Below are 14,080 nucleotides of genomic sequence, written 5' to 3' on the forward strand. Positions count from 1 at the left end.
ATACACACTCTACCCTATAATATACACCTCTACCCTATAATATACACCTCTACCCTATAATATACACCTCTACCCTATAATATACACCTCTACCCTATAATATACACCTCTACCCTGTAATATACACCTCTACCCTATAATATACACCTCTACCCTATAATATACACCTCTACCCTATAATATACACTTCTACCCTATAATATACACCTCTACCCTATAATATACACTTCTACCCTGTAATATACACCTCTACCCTATAATATACACCTCTACCCTATAATATACACCTCTACCCTATAATATACACTTCTACCCTATAATATACACTATAATATTCTACCCTATAATATACACCTCTACCCTATAATATACACCTCTACCCTATAATATACACCCTATTCTACCCTATAATATACACCTCACCCTATAATATACACCTCTACCCTATAATATACACACCTATAATATACACCTCTACCCTATAATATACACCTCTACCCTATAATATACACCTCTACCCTATAATATACACCTCTACCCTATAATATACACCTCTACCCTATAATATACACTTCTACCCTATAATATACACCTCTACCCTATAATATACACCTCTACCCTATAATATACACTCTACCCTACCCTATATAATATACACCTCTACCCTATAATATACACCTCTACCCTATAATATACACCTCTACCCTACACCTCCCTATAATATACACCTCTACCCTATAATATACACCTCTACCCTATAATACCCTATAATATACACCTCTACCCTATAATATACACCTACCCTATAATACCCTATAATATACACCTCTACCCTATAATATACACTCTACCCTATAATATACACCTCTACCCTATAATATACACCTCTACCCTATAATATACACCTCTACCCTGTAATATACACTTCTACCCTATAATAATAATATACACCTCTACCCTATAATATACACCTCTACCCTATAATATACACCTCTACCCTATAATAATATACACCTCTACCCTGTAATATACACCTCTACCCTATAATATACACCTCTACCCTATAATATACACCTCTACCCTATAATATACACCTCTACCCTATAATATACACCTCTACCCTATAATATACACCTCTACCCTATAATATACACCTCTACCCTATAATATACACCTCTACCCTATAATATACACTTCTACCCTGTGATACACACCTCTACCCGGTAATATACACCTCTACCCTATAATATACACTTCTACCCTATAATATACACCTCTACCCTATAATATACACCTCTACCCTATAATATACACTTCTACCCTATAATATACACCTCTACCCTATAATATACACCTCTACCCTATAATATACACCTCTACCCTGTGATATACACTTCTACCCTATAATATACACTTCTACCCTATAATATACACCTCTACCCTATAATATACACCTCTACCCTATAATATACACTTCTACCCTGTGATATACACCTCTACCCTATAATATACACCTCTACCCTATAATATACACCTCTACCCTATAATATACACCTCTACCCTATAATATACACTTCTACCCTATAATATACACTTCTACCGTATAATATAATAGCTCGTCACTCAAATAGTTGTTGCGGCAGGGGTTATGTTTGTTACCGTGGTAATCAGAGCCTCCAGTCCTTCCTTCTTTGGGCAGGTCTCCCTGGCGCTGTCAATCATCGTGCCTGTCAGGCCGCAGCAGTTCAGCTGCCCCAGGGAAACACAGGCAACACAATTTTAGTTCCACTTGACAGACAGACAGACCCTGGACTGTTATGTTAGAGTTATGTGTGTGTGTGTACAGACAGACAGACAGACAGACAGACAGACAGACAGACAGACAGACAGACAGACAGACAGACAGACAGACAGACAGACAGACAGACAGACAGACAGACACTGGACTGTGATGTTGGAGTTGTGTGTGTGTGTGTGTGTGTGTGTGTGTGTGTGTGTGTGTGTGTGTGTGTGTGTGTGTGTGTGTGTGTACTCACTCCAAAGTGTATGAGGCGTAATGTCTCCTTCAGGGCCTCCTGCTTGGTGTTCATGTAGTTATTGTAAGTCTGCTTGTAGAACTCTGTGATGTCTTCCACCACCTAGACAGAGACAGACGGGGGAGACAAGGGACGCCGGAGGGGGGAGACAGACATGGGGTGGGGAGAGACAGAGAGGGAAGGGGGAGACAGACAGGGGGTGGGGAGAGACAGAGAGGGAAGGGTGAGACAGACATGGGGTGGGGAGAGACAGAGAGGGAAGGGTGAGACAGACATGGGGTGGGGAGAGACAGACAGGAGGAGAGAAGAGAGACAGACAGGGGGAGAGAAGAGAGACAGACAGGGGGTGGGGAGAGACAGAGAGGGAAGGGGAGACAGAGAGGGAAGGGGAGACAGACAGGAGGAGAGAAGAGAGACAGACAGGGGGAGAGAAGAGAGACAGACAGGGGTGGGGAGAGACAGAGAGGGAAGGGGGAGACAGACATGGGGTGGGGAGAGACAGAGAGGGAAGGGGGAGACAGACAGGAGGAGAGAAGAGAGGCAGACAGGGGGAGAGAAGAGAGACAGAGAGGGGAGGGGGAGACAGACAGGAGGAGAGAGGAGAGACAGACGGGGAGAGAAGAGAGACAGAGAGGGGAGGGGGAGACAGCCAGGAGGAGAGAAGAGAGTCAGAGAGGGGGAGAGAAGAGAGACAGACAGGGGGAGAGAAGAGAGACAGAGAGGAGAGGGGGAGACAGCCAGGAGGAGAGAAGAGAGACAGAGAGGGGGAGAGAAGAGAGACAGAGAGGGGAGGGGGAAACAGACAGGGGGAGAGAAGAGAGACAGAGAGGGGAGGGGAGACAGACAGGGGCGTGGAGAGAGACAGAGAGGGGAGGGGGAGACAGACAGGGGAGGGGAGACAGACAGGAGGAGAGAAGAGAGACAGAGAGGAGAGGGGGAGACAGACAGGGGAGGGGAGACAGACAGGAGGAGAGAAGAGAGACAGAGAGGAGAGGGGAGACAGACATGGGAGGGGGAGACAGACAGGAGGAGAGAAGAGAGACAGAGAGGGGAGGGGGAGACAGACAGGGGGAGAGAAGAGAGACAGAGAGGGGAGGGGAGACAGACAGGAGGAGAGAAGAGCGACAGAAAGGAGAGGGGGAGACAGACAGGGGGAGAGAAGAGAGACAGACAGGGGGAGAGACAGACAGGAGGAGAGAAGAGAGACAGAGAGGGGAGGGGGAGACAGACAGGGGGAGAGAAGAGAGACAGAAAGGAGAGGGGGAGACAGACAGGGGGAGAGAAGAGAGACAGACAGGGGGAGAGACAGACAGGAGGAGAGAAGAGAGACAGAGAGGGGAGGGGGAGACAGACAGGGGGAGAGAAGAGAGACAGAAAGGAGAGGGGGAGACAGACAGGGGGCGTGGAGAGAGACAGACAGGGGAGGGGGAGACAGACAGGAGGAGAGGAGAGACATGAGAATGGAGAGATGCTAAGGTTTTGTATTGATCTGTAATAGATGGTCTGATGGTCTGTCCACAGTAAGAACAACAAACAGTGAAACAGCCTCTGAGTGTGTTACCTACCGTATCTTTATTGGAGAGCCCCCAGATCCCTGCTGCTACCTCCACCCCAAAGATCAACAACAGGAAGAAGAAGAACTGGAGAGAGGGAGAACGAGAGACAGACAGGGGGCGGGGAGAGAGACAGATAGGGGGCAGGGAGAGAGACAGACAGGGGGTGGGGAGAGAGAGACAGGGGTGGGGAGAGGACAGACAGGGGGTGGGGAGAGAGACAGACAGGAGGAGAGAGACAGACAGGGGGGGGAGAGAGACAGACAGGGGGGAGGGGAGAGAGACAGACAGGGGGCGGGGAGAGAGACAGACAGGGGGCAGGGAGAGAGACAGACAGGAGGTGGGGAGAGAGACAGACAGGGGGAGAACGAGAGACAGACAGGAGGTGGGGAGAGAGACAGACAGGGGGCGGGGAGAGAGACAGACAGGGGAGAGAGACAGACAGGGTGTGAGCCTTGCAATGAAAAGTGTGTTATCATTGTATTCTATGATCACCATCATTGATCCTCACCAGTCCGAGCATACAGGGGGATTCCTTAATGGCTCCACAGCAGCCCAGGAACCCAACAACCATCATCAACGCCCCCGCAGCGATCAGAATATACACACCTGTGGACCACACACACCATACACACACACCATGAATACACACCATGCACACACCATGCACACACACCATGAATACACACCATGCACACACACCATGCACACACACCATGCACACACACACACCATACGCACTGACTCTGTCCCTGACCCCTGACTCTGTCCCTGAGCCCTTACCCTGTCCCTAACCCCTGTCCCTGACTCTGTCCCTGACCCCTGACTCTGTCCCTGACCCCTTACCCTGTCCTTGACCCCTGTCCCTGACTCTGTCCCTGACCCCTGACTCTGTCCCTGACCCCTTACCCTGTCCATGACCCCTGTCCCTGACTCTGTCCCTGACCCCTGACTCTGTTCCTGACCCCTTACCCTGTCCCTGACTCTGTCCCTGACCCCTGACTCTTCCCTGACCCCTTACCCTGTCCCTCACCCCTTACCCTATCCCTGATCCCTGTCCCTGAGTCTGTCCCTGACCCCTGACTCTGTCCCTGACCCCTTACCCTGTACCTGACTCTGTCCCTGACCCTGTCCTTGACCCCTTACCCTGTCCCTGACCCCTGACTCTGTCCCTGACCCCTGACTCTGTCCCTGACCCATGACTCCGACCCTGACCCCTTATCCTGTCCATGACCCCTGTCCCTGACTCTGTCCCTGACCCCTGACTCTGTCCCTGACCCCTGACTCTGTCCCTGACCCTGTCCTTGACCCCTTACCCTGTCCCTGACCCCTGACTCTGTCCCTGACCCCTGACTCTGTCCCTGACCCATGACTCCGACCCTGACCCCTTATCCTGTCCATGACCCCTGTCCCTGACTCTGTCCCTGACCCCTGACTCTGTCCCTGACCCCTTACCCTGTCCCTGACTCTGTCCCTGACCCCTGACTCTTCCCTGACCCCTTACCCTGTCCCTGACCCCTTACCCTGACCCTGACCCCGACCCCTGACTCTGTCCCTGACCCCTGACTCTGTCCCTGACCCTTTGTCCCTGACCCTGTGTAGAGAACTAAGTGTGTGTGTGTGTGTTAGAAACCTATTTGTGGACCTTAGAGTTTCTAACAGACATGATGATACCACTAGCTGAGAGGAGATATTTTATGCTGTAGGGGTTAGGGTGTAGGGGTTATGGTTAGGGGTGAGAAGTTGGATTTAAGGTATAGGGGTTAGGGGTGAGAGCTCAGTCTTACCGGTGAAGAAGACAGAAGGAGAGTCCTCTCCACTGAACAGTCCCTCAGTCCGAGAGTCAAAACGCAGCCACAGCCCTACGGCCAACACTCCTGTTCCTGCCAACTGACACATGCACACACACACATACGTTAGAAACAGTGTAAAGAACAGTTCAGATTTTGGGAATGATACCCAGCAGGCACTTATCCTCGACTACCCCCCCCACCCACTTTCTAGAAAACTGGTTTCAGGCTGCTACATCCATTATAATATAATGGTAATATAATAATATAACAGTAATATAATAATATAGTAATATAATATAATAATATAGTAATATAATATAATAATATAATAGTAATATAATAATATAGGAATATAATATAATAATATAATAGTAATATAATAATATAGTAATATAATAATATAGTAATATAATATAATAATATAGTAATATAATATAATAATATAATAATATAGGAATATAATAATATAGTAATATAATAATATAATAGTAATATAATAATATAATAGTAATATAATAATATAGTAATATAATATAATAATATGATAGTAATATAATAATATAATATAATATAATAATATAATAGTAATATAATAATATAGTAATATAATAATATAGTAATATAATAATATAATAGTAATATAATAATATAGTAATATAATAATATAGTAATATAATAATATAGTAATATAATAATATAATAGTAATATAATAATATAGTAATATAATAATATAGTAATATAATAATATAGTAATATAATAATATAATAGTAATATAATAATATAGTAATATAATAATATAAAGTAATATAATAATATAATAGTAATATAATAATATAGTAATATAATATAATAAATAGGAATATAATATAATAATATAGTAATATAATAATATAATAGTAATATAATAATATAATAGTAATATAATAATATAGTAATATAATAATATAGTAATATAATATAATAATATAGGAATATAATATAATAATATAGTAATATAATAGTAATATAATAATATAGTAATATAATAATATAAAGTAATATAATAATATAATAGTAATATAATAATATAGTAATATAATATAATAATATAGGAATATAATATAATAATATAGTAATATAATAATATAATAGTAATATAATAATATAATAGTAATATAATAATATAACAGTAATATAATAATATAGTAATATAATATAATAATATAGGAATATAATATAATAATATAGTAATATAATAGTAATATAATAATATAGTAATATAATAATATAAAGTAATATAATAATATAATAGTAATATAATAATATAGTAATATAATATAATAATATAGGAATATAATATAATAATATAGTAATATAATAATATAATAGTAATATAATAATATAACAGTAATATAATAATATAGTAATATAATATAATAATATGATAGTAATATAATAATATAGTAATATAATAATATAATAATATAATAGTAATATAATAATATAATAGTAATATAATAATATAGTAATATAATAATATAGTAATATAATAGTAATATAATAATATAGTAATATAATAATATAAAGTAATATAATAATATAATAGTAATATAATAATATAGTAATATAATATAATAATATAGGAATATAATATAATAATATAGTAATATAATAATATAGTAATATAATAATATAATATAATAGTAATATAATAATATAATAGTAATATAATAGTAATATAATAGTAATATAATAATATAATAGTAATATAATAATATAGTAATATAATATAATAATATAGTAATATAATAATATAGTAATATAATATAATAATATAAAGTAATATAATAATATAATAGTAATATAATAGTAATATAATAATATAATAGTAATATAATAATATAGTAATATAATAATATAGTAATATAATAATATAGTAATATAATAATATAAAGTAATATAATAATATAATAGTAATATAATAATAATATAATAATATAAAGTAATATAATATAATAATATAATAGTAATATAATAATATAGTAATATAATAATATAATAGTAATATAATAATATAATAGTAATATAATATAATATAATAATATAGTAATATAATAATATAAAGTAATATAATAATATAATAGTAATATAATAATATAATGTAATATAATAATATAATAGTAATATAATAATATAATAGTAATAGTAATATAATAGTAATATAATAATATAATAGTAATATAATAATATAATAGTAATAGTAATATAATAGTAATATAATAATATAGACATATGATAAAATAATAGTAATATAGTAATATAATAATATAATAGTAATATAATTAATTGATGTAGCCTAGTGGTTAGAGCGTTGGACTAGTAACCGGAAGCCCTCTAGTGGTGTGGGGGCTGTGCTTTGGCAAAGTGGATGGGGTTATATCCTTCCTGTTTGGCCCTGTCCGGGGGTGTCCTCGGATGGGGCCACAGTGTCTCCTGACCCCTCCTGTCTCAGTATTTATGCTGCAGTAGTTTATGTGTCGGGGGGCTAGGGTCAGTTTGTTATATCTGGAGTACTTCTCCTGTCCTATTCGGTGTCCTGTGTGAATCTAAGTGTGCTCTCTCTAATTCTCTCCTTCTCTCTTTCTTTTTCTCTCTCGGAGGACCTGAGCCCTAGGACCATGCCCCAGGACTACCTGACATGATGACTCCTTGCTGTCCCCAGTCCACCTGGCCGTGCTGCTGCTCCAGTTTCAACTGTTCTGCCTTATTATTATTCAACTATGCTGGTCATTTATGAACATTTGAACATCTTGGCCATGTTCTGTTATAATCTCCACCCGGCACAGCCAGAAGAGGACTGGCCACCCCACATAGCCTGGTTCCTCTCTAGGTTTCTTCCTAGGTTTTGGCCTTTCTAGGGAGTTTTTCCTAGCCACCGTGCTTCTACACCTGCATTGCTTGCTGTTTGGGGTTTTAGGCTGGGTTTCTGTACAGCACTTTGAGATATCAGCTGATGTACGAAGGGCTATATAAATACATTTGATTTGATTTGATTTGAAGCCTTAGTGCAAAATCTGTAGGGTTTTATACCCCCTGAGGACAGCACTCTGATTCAGTATGTGGATGAATCAGCACTCTGATTCAGTATGTGGATGAATCAGCACTCTGATTCAGTATGTGGATGAATCAGCACTCTGATTCAGTATGTGGATGAATCAGCACTCTGATTCAGTATGTGGATGAATCAGCACTCTGATTCAGTATGTGGATGAATCAGCACTCTGATTCAGTATGTGGATGAATCAGCACTCTGATTCAGTATGTGGATGAATCAGCACTCTGGTTCAGTATGTGGATGAATCAGCACTCTGGTTCAGTATGTGGATGAATCAGCACTCTGGTTCAGTATGTGGATGAATCAGCACTCTGATTCAGTATGTGGATGAATCAGCACTCTAATTCAGTATGTGGATGAATCAGCACTCTGGTTCAGTATGTGGATGAATCAGCACTCTGATTCAGTATGTGGATGAATCAGCACCCTGATTCAGTATGTGGATGAATCAGCACCCTGATTCAGTATGTGGATGAATCAGCACTCTGATTCAGTATGTGGATGAATCAGCACTCTGGTTCAGTATGTGGATGAATCAGCACTCTGGTTCAGTATGTGGATGAATCAGCACTCTGGTTCAGTATGTGGATGAATCAGCACTCTGATTCAGTATGTGGATGAATCAGCACTCTGATTCAGTATGTGGATGAATCAGCACTCTGATTCAGTATGTGGATGAATCAGCACCCTGATTCAGTATGTGGATGAATCAGCACTCTGATTCAGTATGTGGATGAATCAGCATTCTGGTTCAGTATGTGGATGAATCAGCACTCTGATTCAGTATGTGGATGAATCAGCACTCTGATTCAGTATGTGGATGAATCAGCACTCTGGTTCAGTATGTGGATGAATCAGCACTCTGGTTCAGTATGTGGATGAATCAGCACTCTGATTCAGTATGTGGATGAATCAGCACTCTGGTTCAGTATGTGGATGAATCAGCACTCTGATTCAGTATGTGGATGAATCAGCACTCTGATTCAGTATGTGGATGAATCAGCATTCTGGTTCAGTATGTGGATGATTTGTTGTTGTGCTCCAGCTCAATGGAATCTTGTGAAACTGATACTTGGATGTAAATATCTGTTGATATTTCTGTCCACAAAGTTTCAAAGAAGAAGTTACAGTTGGTTTCACAGACAGTGAAGTATCTGGCTCATGACATCACTCCCAATGACAGGCAGCTGGGTACAGAGAGGATACAGGCTATTCTCTCCGTCCCACAGCCGATGTCATTGACTGGTATGGCAGGGTATTGTAGGGCGTGGTTACCTGACTATGCTGAGGTAAATGAAGTGGACACCAGAGGGACTGACTGCTCTGACCAGACTGGAACAACTCATGACTACTTCTCCCTGTTTGGGGCTCCCTGACCAGTCTAAACCTTTTAACTGCTTTGTTTGTGAGAAAAATGGTTTTATGTAATCTGTTTTAACACAGGATCATGGAGGAAAGCAGCGCCCAGTTGGGTATTATTCCAAACAGCTGGACAGTGTGGCCAGAGGTCTGGTTTGTTGTTTGAGAGCTGTGGCTGCAGCTACTGCAGCTGTGATGGCTTGTGCAGACATTGTTGTCATGTGTGAACTCACTGTACACGTGCCTCATGCAGTTCATGCTCTTATTTCACAGGCAATGACGGCCCATCTAACACCAGCTCCATTATCAGAATGACGGCCCATCTAACACCAGCTCCATTATCAGAATGACGGCCCATCTAACACCAGCTCCATTATCAGAATGACGGCCCATCTAACACCAGCTCCACTCCTCCATTATCAGAATGACGGCCCATCTAACACCAGCTCCACTCCTCCATTATCAGAATGACGGCCCATCTCACACCAGCTCCATTATCAGAATGACGGCCCATCTCACACCAGCTCCATTATCAGAAAGACGGCCCATCTAACACCAGCTCCATTATCGGAATGACAGCCCATCTCACACCAGCTCCATTATCAGAATGACAGCCCATCTAACACCAGCTCCATTATCGGAATGACAGCCCATCTAACACCAGCTCTACTGCTCCATTATCAGAATGACGGCCCATCTAACACCAGCTCCATTATCGGAATGACAGCCCATCTAACACCAGCTCCATTATCGGAATGACAGCCCATCTAACACCAGCTCTACTGCTCCATTATCAGAATGACGGCCCATCTAACACCAGCTCCATTATCGGAATGACAGCCCATCTAACACCAGCTCCATTATCGGAATGACGGCCCATCTAACACCAGCTCTACTGCTCCATTATCAGAATGACGGCCCATCTAACACCAGCTCCATTATCGGAATGACGGCCCATCTAACACCAGCTCCATTATCAGAATGACGGCCGATCTAACACCAGCTCTACTGCTGCATTATCAGAATGTTCTTCTGACAATGTCTCATGTGACCCTGAAGAGGTGCACTGTGGACGATGGAGAGCCGCACGACTGTGCTGCCCTGGTGGAGCTTGTCTCTAAACCAAGGTTGGATTTAACTGATGTCCCTTTGCTAAACACACATGTGGAACTGTTTGTAGATGGCTGAGAAAGGAGAACCATTGGTTGCGTATGCGGTTACTACTGCCTCAACCACACTGGAAAGTGCTAAATTACCCTCCCACCTTTCTGCCCAAGCAGCAGAACTCTTTGCACTCACTAGAGCTGGCATATTAGCTAAAGGCCAGTCTGCTACCATCTATACAGATGGCAGATATGCCTTTGGTGTGGTACATGATTTTGGTACTCTGTGGAAACAGCGTTGCTTCCTGACCTCCTCCTCTGGTCAGACATTCTCTCATTCAAAACGTGTTGATAACTTACTAGAGGCTATTTGGCTCCCTTCTGAAGGTGCTGTTTGTAAGTGCCTTGCTCATGCTAACTCTTCCGACCCCGTCTCCAAAGGTAACGCTATGGCTGACTCGGCAGCTCAGGCTGCAGCTGTGTCCGTGGAGGCCCCTGTGTTACAGATGGTTTAACTTCCTGATCATAACCTCTTCTCTCTCACTGATATCTCTGACTTGCAATCATCTGTGGTTCCTGTTGAGTTGAGGAAGTGGAAACAACTATGTACATATGACCAGGTGCAGAAACTCTGGCTGGGCCCGGCTGGGCTACCAGTCTTACCACGTTCATGTTTCCCCTACTTAGCTAAGTTGTCACATGGAAGGGATGTGTCAAAGGGGGGAGTTGTGATTTTGTAAATATATTTTGGTTTGCACCTTGGTTTTCTGTGTTTGCTGAACAATTTTGTGCAAAATCTGTGATTTGTATGACTAACAACATGGGATTCCCATGCCACTGTCGGCTCATCTGACCCCTCAAGGACCATTTGAACAAATAATGATGGATTTTATTGAACTCTCTCCTTGTCAGGGTTACAAATATTGTCTGGTGATAGTGGATGCCTTCTCCAAGTGGGTAGAGGCTTTCCCATGTCGACATCCCACTGAATCTCCTTAGGGAGATCATCCCAAGGTGGGGGTTACCATCTAAAGTAACCAGCGACAATGGCTCCCACTTTGTAAACCTGGTGATACAGAACTTGTCTGAGATTCTGACCTCAGGACCCTTTGTAGCTATAAGTCGCAATCTGGCGGTTTAAATGAACGCGCTAATTAGACCCTAAAATCTAAGAATGTGAAGCTTATTGCAGAGACAGGGCTTTCCTGGGTCACTGTGATGCCCCTGGCTCTGATGTACATGTGAGGGCTGTTGGGGATTAATCAGAATTAGTTGGGTAAACTAGATAAGATGTTTTATTTTCATTATATGCTTGTGAGTTACTTCTCATCAGAATGTATCTTGTTGTACTATAGTGGTGGCCATTTGCAGTTATCTGTTCTCTGTCAGGGTTCAGTTACTTGGGCCGCAGAAGGGAGAGGTCAAGCTTGTCATCATGTGTAAACGTATATTTGAAACCATGTGAAGGGATGATTGGGGGGGAACCAATTATCTCTTGGCTCCACAATGTCTGTGTGCCAGTCACTCCCTACTTTTCCCATCGGGGAGGGGAGGATGGCAGTGTCTGGAACCATTCTATGTTCCCTCTCTCGTTGCCCCTATCTTGACCTAGAGGCTCACTTTCCTCTCCGTGAGCTTGTCCAGAATTGGTTGTATTTGGGATGGGAGTGTCTAAAATGACAATTGATATATATCATTGGGTGGGGGTAATGTCTTGGTACCATTTTGTACCAAGAACGAGATAAGAGCTTTGTTTAGGAGACCAAACTGAACGATAATTTATAGCCAATGCTGTCTGGCTAGGGGATACTCCTCTCTGAAGTAAAGTCTTTCTTTGTGTAAGTTCCTAAGACCTGTGGTTTGTCATGTTGTCTAGGGGGGATAGATCTTTGCTATAAAAGATCCCAGTTGCCATTATGTTGAGGACTCTCAACTTTTCATTAAAGATACTGAACTGTTGAAAGTCCAAATGCTTTGCAAAAGCTTAATTATTATTAAAGGTGAAGATTAAGCATAACTCTGACTGGTGTGTGATTTGCTCTCTCATCATTTGGTAATTAAGGAAATTTCCACGACAGGGCGGCCCCACAGAACCACTGGATTGGCTTCTCATGAGGTTCTGACAGGTAGACCAATGAGGATGATCAATTCCCCCTTCCCACAGAACAAGTTGACACTTATGGGCTGTGACAATGAAGTTATTGTATTGCTCTAAACAATGTTCTGAAGGTAATTTTCCCCAGAGTGAAAGCGGCTCTACCCCAGCCACTGGTGGGGATCCTGCACAAACTGCAACCAGGTGAAAGCGGCTCTACCCCAGCCACTGGTGGGGATCCTGCACAAACTGCAACCAGGTGAAAGCGGCTCTACCCCAGCCACTGGTGGGGATCCTGCACAAACTGCAACCAGGTGAAAGCCGCTCTACCCCAGCCACTGGTGGGGATCCTGCACAAACTGCAACCAGGTGAAAGCCGCTCTACCCCAGCCACTGGTGGGGATCCTGCACAAACTGCAACCAGGTGACTGGCTGGTGGTGAAAGACATGAGACCAAAGCATTGGAACCAGCAGAGGTGGACTGGACCATACCAGGTGATGCTGATTACTCCCACTGCTGTTGGTGTAGCTGAGTGGTCTACTTGGATCCACGCCATGACCGTTCAGACTCAGGACGAGACTTAATTAACAGCCACTCCAGCTCGAGCCAACGGCAGACTCAGGACGAGACTTAATTAACAGCCACTCCAGCTCGAGCCAACGGCAGACTCAGGACGAGACTTAATTAACAGCCACTCCAGCTCGAGCCAACGGCAGACTCAGGAAGAGACTTAATTAACAGCCACTCCAGCTCGAGCCAACGGCAAACTCAGGACGAGACTTAATTAACAGCCACTCCAGCTCGAGCCAACGGCAGACTCAGGACGAGACTTAATTAACAACCACTCCAGCTCGAGCCAACGGCAAACTCAGGACGAGACTTAATTAACAGCCACTCCAGCTCGAGCCAACGGCAGACTCAGGACGAGACTTAATTAACAGCCACTCCAGCTCGAGCCAACGGCAGACTCAGGACGAGACTTAATTAACAGCCACTCCAGCTCGAGCCAACGGCAGACTCAGGACGAGACTTAATTAACAGCCA

General features: G+C 42.2%; 1 protein-coding gene across 2 annotated transcripts in view; it reads right to left on the reverse strand.

Annotated features, from left to right (window-relative positions):
• LOC135569106 (CD9 antigen-like) overlaps positions 1-14,080 on the reverse strand; it is a 64,813-nt gene that overhangs the window by 18,648 nt on the left and 32,085 nt on the right. For both annotated transcript variants that reach the window (XM_065015950.1, XM_065015951.1), the window contains exons 2-6: positions 5,377-5,479; positions 4,101-4,198; positions 3,602-3,676; positions 2,037-2,138; positions 1,660-1,749 (exon numbers count right to left, since the gene is read on the reverse strand). In XM_065015950.1, the coding sequence (XP_064872022.1) occupies positions 1,660-1,749; positions 2,037-2,138; positions 3,602-3,676; positions 4,101-4,198; positions 5,377-5,479 (468 nt within the window). The remainder of the gene's footprint in view (positions 1-1,659; positions 1,750-2,036; positions 2,139-3,601; positions 3,677-4,100; positions 4,199-5,376; positions 5,480-14,080) is intronic.

This window comes from Oncorhynchus nerka, unplaced genomic scaffold (genome assembly GCF_034236695.1).
Source record: "Oncorhynchus nerka isolate Pitt River unplaced genomic scaffold, Oner_Uvic_2.0 unplaced_scaffold_1201, whole genome shotgun sequence".
Taxonomy (NCBI): domain Eukaryota; kingdom Metazoa; phylum Chordata; class Actinopteri; order Salmoniformes; family Salmonidae; genus Oncorhynchus; species Oncorhynchus nerka.